This window comes from Anomaloglossus baeobatrachus, chromosome 11, assembly GCF_048569485.1.
Source record: "Anomaloglossus baeobatrachus isolate aAnoBae1 chromosome 11, aAnoBae1.hap1, whole genome shotgun sequence".
Classification (NCBI taxonomy): Eukaryota; Metazoa; Chordata; class Amphibia; order Anura; family Aromobatidae; genus Anomaloglossus; species Anomaloglossus baeobatrachus.
This window is the reverse complement of record NC_134363.1, coordinates 75,121,116-75,131,263: the sequence shown is the minus strand read 5'-3', so window position 1 is coordinate 75,131,263 and position 10,148 is coordinate 75,121,116. Positions and strand designations below refer to the sequence as shown.

General features: G+C 49.5%; 1 protein-coding gene across 1 annotated transcript in view; it reads left to right on the top strand.

Annotated features, from left to right (window-relative positions):
• The first annotated feature begins 3,058 nt into the window (after nt 1-3,058).
• The window catches only part of LOC142257277 (sulfotransferase 2B1-like), a 260,489-nt gene continuing 253,399 nt past the window's right edge, over nt 3,059-10,148 (top strand). The window contains exon 1 of the mRNA XM_075329445.1: nt 3,059-3,301. Coding sequence (XP_075185560.1) covers nt 3,074-3,301 — 228 coding nt within the window. The 5' untranslated portion in view covers nt 3,059-3,073. The remainder of the gene's footprint in view (nt 3,302-10,148) is intronic.

The following is a 10,148-nucleotide window of genomic DNA, read 5'->3' as shown; positions in this document are numbered from 1 at the left end:
GGCCCGCCGGTACCGAACCGGGGAGCGGAGTAAAGCTAAGCACACGGGCAGGGCCATCGGACCCCGACTAGGCTTGGAGCCGCCGACAACAGTCAAATCCAAGTGTGACAGGAACCCCAGGGGTTTCCCAACAGCCAAGACCCGACAGAAGGCAACAGTCCACACCGTGAGGATATACAGCCACCGCCATAGGCTAGAGATCCAAGGGTCAGCGCCTGCGGGCAAAACGAGCTCCTCCGGTACCAATACACCGGGGAGCGGACTACCGGTGGGCAACCACAGGAGTCAGAACATTCTAACAAGGTGCAGGGAAAGGCAGCCACCATCACACTGTCCGGGGAGAGCACAAAACACTGCAGCCGGCTGCGGGACCTGTCCATCCAGCCGTTTGGTTTACCAGAGACTCTGTCATTGACTGCCTGAGTGAGTACACCAGTGCCATCCGGCACCGCGCCGCTCTGCCCCTGCAACCCTGCACCCCAGCCATGCAGCCTCCCCGTATCACCATCCGGGCCCTGGGATCACCAACCCCTACCCACGGAGGGGACAACATCCTAGCTGCTCCCTACCATCTCTCCCGGGATCCCCGTCACCAGCAGCGGTGGTGCCCATAATCACTACGACCCGTGTGTAGCGTCACAAACTATCTCCCAAAACAAACCACCCCCTTTTCACTTGTGGACGAGGAGCGCTGCTTGAGTGTGGTGAGCGCGCCCCTCCGCCTGCGACACCTGCCCACCCCCCGCAGTTGAGGTCCGTTCGCACGAATGGACCTCAGTCGCAGGGACACTCGCATGACAATCGGCTCTGCTGTACTGCCAGCGTGAGCCGAGTGTCATGCAAGGGGATTGCAGTAATGCCCGTGTGGACCCAGCCTAACCCCTCCAATTCCCAAATGAAACAGAAGAGAATTTTGGTAATGGAAACATACAAACAAACCCCAGGGAAATGCAAAAGCCATAATTCAGGAGGAGCATATAAGTCTAGAACAGCAGGACTACACACGAACTTCACCATCTGGAGATCTGCTCTTCATAGGTGTTTGGTAGACCTGATGCACCAAGCAAGCCACACATCAAGGGTCCTCAAGCCACATAAAGTTTAGAAACCCCCATTATACATGCCCAATAGTCTATAATATAGGATCAGGCAATAGGTTGTCTACGTGAACTAACTATTAGGCTATGTGCCCACGGGGACAGTGTCCTGCGGATATATCCGCAGGACATTCCGCAGATGCTCCCAGGAAACAGCACCACAACTTTTGTCTGTTTCCGTGCTGCGGAATGTCCTGCGGAATGTCCTGAGGATATGGTGCGGGCATTCTGCATTGAGGATACAGTACCATGGCTTCGGCACTGCATCCTCAATGCAGAACAAGTGCTGCACTGATCTTACCTCCATCATGCAGCACCTCGCTTTCCGGCAGCCGGATCACTCTCTCAGCGTCTGCAGGAGAAGGTGGGCGGGCCTGAACTAGCTCGGCTGTCACATGACCGGAGCTCGTGCAGGCTCCGCCCACCTCTTCCTTCCTGTACCTGGATTCACCGCGCTCCAGTACACCGGACGGAGAAAGTGACTCTGGTGAAGCAGGTAAGTATATGGGACCCTGCAGAGAAATCCGCAACAATAATTGACATGCTGCAGATTTTTCCGCACGAAAATCCGCACGATTTCCGCTGCGGAAAAATCCGCAGTGTGGGCACAGCATTTCCCAAATGCCATAGAAATGGCTGGGGAGTAGCTGTGCTGCAGATTTCTGGAAAATCTGCGGCTTTTCTGCGAGAAATCCGCGGCAAAATCAGCGCATTTTCCACAGCATGGGCACATAGCCTTAACATTTCCACTTCTTCACTAACTGGCAGGGACCATTAAGCTCAGGTTATACTTAAGGCCGCTTTACACGCTGCAATCTCGCTAGCGAGATCGCTAGCGTGCGTACCCGCCCTCATCGATTGTGCGTCACGGGCAAATTGCTCCCCGTGGCACACAGCCGAACAACATCGCTAACACCCGTCACACGGACTTACTTGCCTATCGACGTCGCTGTGACCGGCGAACCGCCTCCTTTCTATGGGGGCAGTTCGTTCGGCGTCACAGCGACGTCACTAAAGGTGGCTTTACACGCTACGATATCGCTAGCAATTTCTAGCGATATCGAGCGCGAAAGCACCCGCCCCTATCGTGCATGTGATTGTTTGTGATCGCTGCCGTAGCGAACATTATCGCTACGGCAGCGTCACACGCACTTACCTGGTCGTCGTCGTCGCTGTGACTGCCGAACAATCCCTCCCTCAAGGGGGAGGGACGTTCGGCATCACAGTGACATCACCGCGACGTCACTAAGCGGCCGACCAATCAAAGCGGAGAGGCGGAGCTGAGCGTGATGTAAACATCCCGCCCACCTCTTCCTTCCGTATTGTGGCCGGCAGCAGGTAAGGTGAGGTTCCTCGCTCCTGCGGTGTCACAAAAAAATGTCGAAAAACAACCCTTACCGATTTTTGAGTTTGGGACGACCTCTCCATGGTGAACGATTTTCACCATTTTTGAGGTCGCTTAAGGTCGCTGGTAAGTGTCACACGCTGCGATATCGTTAATGACGCCGGATGTGCGTCACTAACAACGTGACCCCGACGATAAAACATTAACGATATCGTAGCGTGTAAAGCCCCCTTTAGTGGGCGCCCAATAGAAGCGGAGGGGCGGAGATGAGCGGGACGAACATCCCGCCCACCTCCTTCCTTCCTCATTGCCGGTGGCCGCAGGTAAGGTGATGTTCCTCGTTCCTGCGGTGTCACACATAGTGATGTGTGCTGCTGCAGGAACGACGAACAACATCGTACCTGCAGCAGCAACGATAATTGGGAATAGGGGAGCATGTCAACGATTAACGATTTTGCACGATTTTGCGATCTTTTTCAATCGCTCGTAGGTTTCACACGCAACGACATTGCTAAAGGGGCCGGATGTGTGTCACGAATTCCGTGACCCCAACGACATCGCTTTAGCGATGTTGCTGCGTGTAAAGCGGCCTTTAGCCATGCAGTGAATAATAAAAAACAGTAATATAAATATGACGTTTGTCCCCACAGGTACAAACTGGATGATAGAGATTTTAAGTTTACTGAGGAACAAAGGGGATCCTACCTGGTGCAATTCTGTTCCTATCTGGCTACGATCTCCATGGTATGAAACCATAGAAGGACAATCACAGATCAAGGATGTGGTTCCTCCTAGGGTTCTTACTTCCCACTTACCATTTCATATTTTTGCAAAGTCTTTCTTTACATCCAAAGCTAAGGTATGTAACTTATGTCAAATCAAACGTAAAAATGATACAAAGGCAGAAATTAATATTTCTAATACCTTTTCCTTTGATTCCCAGAAGGAAATAACCCAACTAGTATGCATAATTAATCAGCAGGATTCTCAGTACAAATAAAAAATGTAGGCCAGAATCATTGGTCTAGAGAGGGTTGGAAAAAAATCCGACAGCACTGTTAAAAAAACATTCCACAAGACCAATTGGATTTTAAGTAATCTGTCTGCTAAAGTTAAAGGGAATCTGTCAGCAGGTTTTTGCTGTGTAATCTGAGGGCAGTGTGAGGTAGGGGCTAAGCCACCAACTTCAATACAATACATGTTTTAGCAGCAGTAGATTATTACTGCTTGGACTTGGTCCCGCATGGGATCTGGTTCAATCACACTACCATCACTGATTAGCAACTAGCTGTGGTGTGGGCGGGGTTAGCTTTCTGAGTTCTGCTACATGCTTCTTTTAAAAACTCTGTGTCACAATTTATGCACAAATTAAGTAGTAGATATATCCTTGGATTCAGGGTCTCTTTGTGAACATCATGCTGCTCACAAATGAGGTAGCAAACACCTGCTGACAGATTCCTGTTAAAGGGGCAAAAGGCTTGATGCCCAAACACTGCTAACACCACAATATATTGTAGGAATATGGAGTCAGGTTTAAAGTTAGCTAAGGCTCTATACATACAGTCATGGTCAAAAGTGTTGGCACCCCTGAAATTGTTCCAGAAAATGAAGTATTTCTCCCTGAAAATTATTGCAATTACACATTTGTTATACACATGTATATTTCATTTGTGAGTATTGGAACAACACAAAAAAAAACCACAGAAAAAATTGCACATCATTTCACACTAAACTCCAAAAATGGGAGGACAAAATAGAAAGCACCTATCTAAAATTGTGGGTCAATAACTTTGTTTCAAACATATGGTGCTCATTCAAACGTACGCAGCAACGCTCATTGAAATTCCAAGCAACAGGTGTGGGCAATATGAAAATCGCACCTGAAACCAGATAAAAAGGGGAGAAGTTGACCTAATCTTTGCATTTTGTGTGTGTGTCACACTGAACATGAACAATCTCAAAATTACATGTTCATCTCCAGAGATCTTCATGTTCCTTTGTCCATGGTGTGCAATATAATCAAAAAGTTTACAGCCCATGGCACTGTAGCTAATCTCACTGGATGTGAACAGCAGAAAAAATTGATGAAAGGTTGCAAAGTATAGTCTGGATGGTGGATAAGCAGCCCCAATCAAGTGCCAAAGAAATTCAAGCACTCCTGCAGGCTCAGGGGGCATCAGTGTCAGCACGAACTATCTGTTGACAGTTGATTGAAATGAAACGCTATGGCAGGAGACCCAAGAAGACCCCACTGCTGACACAGAGACATAAAAAAGATAGACTGCAGTTTGCCAAAATGTAAGTGAGTAAGCCAAAATCCTTGTGGGAAAGCGTCTTGTGACACATGAGACCAGGATAGAGCTTAATGGTAAAACATATCATTCTACTTTTTACTGAAAACATCCCCTGGGTCTCCAAAAAATGTAAGCTTTGTTTTATTCTTGTAACCATTCTCATTATCTGATATATTATTGTTTTGTTTTTATCCTTTTAATTTCTTTATTTTTATTTTTGCCAATTTGTTCTGTGCCATGGTTAGATTAACCATTTTTTCCATCCGTGGGAACATCATCATTGTTTTATTGCTTGTGGAAGTGCTGACATGTTTGTAGCTGTGTTTCCAATAATGAATACACCCTTGCATGAAGAAGAATTGGCATCTATCGTCTATCCAACAATGGGAATTCCAACCGGTCCACCAATCTTGAACTTTCATGTTTTGATATGTGTTTGGGAAAACTTCCAATCAATAATACAGATGGCCTAATTAATAATATGTGATTCGCAAAAACCTAATAAAACCAATTTTCTTTATTAGTATTCATTAAAATAATATAGCACCCAATGTTTAACCAATAAGCAACACAGTAGTCTGAAAAGTGACCACAAGATGGTGATAAAGAACATACTACTACTTACAATGAAAAGGCAGATAAGGCTGTATATGATTATGAATTAGTGAACATATGATTCATATGTAGGTCATAGGGCCATTTACACGCTGCGACATCGCTAACGATATATCGTCAGGTAACGTTGTTAGTGACACACATCCGGCGCCTTAAGCGACATCGCAGCGTGTGACACCAAGGAGCGACGTTGAACGATCGCAAAAACGTCAAAAATCGTGGATCGTTGAAACATCACTCCTTTACCAAATATCGTTGGTGGGGCTTGCCGCAGGTTGTTCCTCGTTTCTGCGGCATCACTGTTACATCACCGCCGGAGTCTGCTCCAGCGACTTCTGCTCCGATCGCCAGGCGACGCCGTGTTCCTGCCGTGGATGGTGCTGGTGATGGGAGAGGAGTCGATGCCAGCAGCACCGGTGGACGCAGGCTCCGATCATCCACTGGGATGGGTTATCTTGGGATCTGCAGTACTGCTGGCTGACTGTGGGTGGCATGTGTCTTCCAGCTGAAGTTGCCAGTGTTCAGCTACAGCCAATGGGAAGACACCACACCCTTCTTATTCCCCCTCCTGTCTGCTGACCTCTGCCAGAGATAGTTCTGATTTTCCTGGCTCCTGTTACGTCCTATTCTGTTTGGTTATTCCTGTGTGCTGACTTCTGCGTGTTTTCTGACTACCCTCCTGCCTACTGTTTTTGTACCTCGCTGCCCGATCCAGATTTGACCTCTGCTACGTTTGCTGACTGCGTCATTGCCTGCCGATTCTGTCCCTGTTCCGCAATTCCTGGTTTGACCCTGCCTGACTACTACTCTCATCGGACTGTAGCCTTCCACAGGTAGTAATCACCAGGGCCCTGTGTAATTCCAAATCCCTGTATAGGGGTTAAAGGGTTACAGGGTTCTGGGGGTCCTGCTTGGTGAGTGGCTTCCCTCTAGCCTCCCCATTACAGCCTGAGTCTGTGGATCCAGGCAGGCGTTACAATCACACATCGCTATGTGTGACACCGCAGGAGCGACGAACAGCTGCATCAACCGGCAATGAGGAAGGAAGGAGGTGGGCGGCATGTTCCGGCCGCTCATCTCCGCCCCTCCTCTGCCATTGGATAGCTGCCGTGTGACGTCGCTGTGACGCTGCATGCAGGGGTGGGATTCAAATTTTTAACAACAGGTTCTCTGTAAACCCCACCCACTTGAAAACCACGCCCATTGAGTAACCACACCCATTTTGTTAGCCACACCCATTTACATGCACTTTCCTCAACCAAAAAATACAAGTAATTTAAAGTAAAATCTCCTTCCCCTTCTTACCCTCCTATACCTTCACTCTCCTTTCCAGCACCAGTTGTTCCAGTCACTGTCAGTCATATTGTATTAAACGGTTTTTCTACAGTTTTTAAAAATTATTACTAAAGGAGCCCTGCTAAAATTGGAACGGACGATCTTCCCCATACAGATCTCATCCCATGGGGCTCATTTCCTCTGCAGATCCCATCCCATTATGGCCTCTTTCCCTTGCAGATCCCATCCCTTAATGGCCTCTTTCCCTTGCAGATCCCATCCCATTATGGCCTCTTTCCCCAGCAGATCCCATCTCATTATGGCCCCTTTCCCCCTGCAGATCCCATCCCATTATGGCCCCTTTCCCCTGCAGATCCCATCCCATTATGGCCCCTTTCCCCCTGCAGATCCCATCCTATAATGGCCTCTTTCCCCAGCAGATCTCATCCCATGCGCTCCTTTTGCCCTGCTGATCCTGTCCCATATGGCTCCTTTTCCCATATAGCTCCCATCTTATGCGGCTCCTCTCCCCATATAGCTACCATCTTATGTGGTCTCCTTTCCCCATTTAGCTGCCATCTTATGTGGCCTCTCCCCATATAGCCACAAATAGCTCCTTTCTTATATGGCCTCCGCTCCCCATAAAATCACATATAGCTCCCATCTTATATGGCCTCCTCTCCCCATAAAGCCACATTATAGCTCCCATCTTATGTGGCTCCTCTCCTCATATAGCTGCCATCTTATGTGGTCTCCTTTCCCCATATATAGCTCCCATTTTATGTGGCCTCTCCCCATATAGCCACACACAGCTCCCATCTTATATGGCCTCCTCTCCCCATATAGCCACATATAGCTCCCATCTTATATGGCCTCCTCTCCTCATATAGTCACATATAGCTCCCATCTTATGTGGCCCCTCCCCCATATAGCTCCCATTTTATGTGGCCCCTCTCCCCATATAGCTCCCATCTTATATGGCCTCCTTTCCCCATATATAGCTCCCATTTTATGTGGCCTCTCCCTATATAGCCACACACAGCTCCCATCTTATATGGCCTCCTCTCCCCATATAGCCACATATAGCTCCCATCTTATATGGCCTCCTCTCCCCATATAGTCACATATAGCTCCCATCTTATGTGGCCCCTCCCCCATATAGCTCCCATTTTATGTGGCCCCTCTCCCCATATAGCTCCCATCTTATATGGCCTCCTCTCCCCATATATAGCTCCCATTTTATGTGGCCTCTCCCCATATAGCCACACATAGCTCCCATCTTATATGGCCTCCTCTCCCCATATAGCCACATATAGCTCCCATCTTATATGGCCTCCTCTCCCAATATAGCCACATATAGCTCCCATCTTATGTGGCCCCTCTCTCCATATAGCTGCCATGTTATGCAGCTCCTCTCCCTGCATCTTCGGCTCACTGAGCGCTTACCTGCTCCAAGCACCGGCGGCCTCTCCTGTGTCTCCCGTCCTCCGCGGCACTCTGCACACACTGACGCTGACAGATGGCAGGAGGAGGAGCTACCTTTGCCGTGACCTCTCTGCAGCGTCAGCGCGACGCTGTACGCCGGGTCAGGGAGCAGACAGGCTCGGAGGTGTGGGGATTCATTTGTGTTAGAGTCTTAAAGATACTGTGAAGCCCCACAGGTGTTGTGTCGGTGCATTACCTTCAGGGACTCCACTCAGCTGGTTCTGGTCACAGGTAGGGAATCTTCAGTTTTGATCGTGACGCCACTCTCAGTATTGCGGTCAGTGGGGACCGCCACTGCAGGTTAGGGGACGCCTGGGGCTGATGGTGTGTGCAGTTAGTTGGAATAGCCTCCTGAGAGTGAGGCAAGCCCCAGGGCCCGGTGTAGGTTTGTAGTACCACAAGGCGCAGAATAACTCCACACAGGCAGAATTGTCTTTCAAGGGCTTTACTCACATTTGATGGCAGGGTGAGTAGCCCGGGCGTAGCTGAGATGAACCAGATGGGAACCAGGTATCCTTCAGGCTGACTTTATGAGGGTGACTACTGACTCGCCTTCCTTAGCCCTTGGTGGTTTGGGGTGACCCCGACTTTTAGTCCCTATGGGGGTCGCCCAGGGAAGATGCTGCAGCCTCTCTCCCCCTTTTGTTTGCCGTTTGCTTGTTCCCCGGACCAGGCCACTCCAGCTTCTTGCCTCCTTTGACCTATGGGCCCTCACTGCGGTTATGTGGCTGCGGCTTTTGTGGTGTTGTGGTGTGGGCTTTGAGAGCCCCACACCGGCAGGTTTAGCAGAAGAAAGCTGGATCTATCTTCGCTTCGGGATCTGCCGCCCGGTTGGGCCTGGTGCTCTCTAGCAGTCTCCTTACTTCCCACTCCGTGCTTTCTCTCTAGCTGAAGCTGGCTTTCAGGCAGCACTCCTAGTTGACCGTTCTCCCCCGTCAGTAGCCACTGCGCGGGCGCTGTTAGACAGCATCAACCCCACAGGTCTGCTCCTCACTGAGCCCTCTGGAGTTCTCCTCTAACTGACTCACTGCCCCTCCTCTCCTGTTCTTGCCTACGCCACCTAGCAACCAGACTCTCCTGAACACACCCCCAGCTGGGAATTGAAAGTTAACTCCTTCTGGCTACTCAAGGGTCCCCTCTGGTGATGTGGGAGGCCTGATCACTATGCGCCTGTGTACCACACCCCAGTCAGCCTTCTGGATTACCTGTATTGTACTGTCCCCAGCATGGGTGCAGTACTCAGTGGTGCCTGACCAGGTCAGGGGCGCCACATTCCCCCTTAGTTATCACCAGCACGTCCTCGGGCTGCAAGACAACATTTTAAAATGCATAAAACATTAAAACATGTAAAACATTTTTAAAAGCACCAGGTACCATACATCACCACCCTCCACCCACAAGTCCGTTAACCCACCCAAAACCCTTTCACGTTGGCCGCGACTTCAGCCACTTCTGGCAGGATGTAGAGGCGGCTTTCATGGGCTGGTGGTCTTCAGGGTATACCTGGCCTGGTGGATCCGCGCCTTCAGCCTCTTCTGGCAGGATGCAGAGGCGGCCTCCACAGTTGGTGCTGACCAGGTACCCTCTTTGTGGTGGTGAGCCAAGGCCCCATAAACAGGCGTGCTCTCTGGTTGCAGGTGAGCCAAGGCCCTATATACGGACGGGCTCCTCCTGGTTGCAGACGAGCCAAGCCCCTAAACAGGCTGACTCTGGTGGCGGTGGTGCCCTCTGGTGTAACTATTTACACTGCGAGAGTTTGTGGCTATAGCCAGTTCATAGCCTTAAGGTTTATGGTTTTTCTCACAATAGTTTTTGTGGGCACATGCTTGAACTTGAGAACGTTGCAAAACAAACTTTTTCAAAACTTTAACTGATAACTTCTTTCTTTACTTTACTTTACTTTACTCCTCTTTACCAGGGCTTGAGCCTGTATGGCGGTGGCACCTGCTGCTTTCCTGCTCTTTATCGTCGTCTGTGGTCGTCTCATCCGTAGGTTCTTTTTCTCTGCTTTGTCTTCCTTCTCTTTCTTTAGGACTT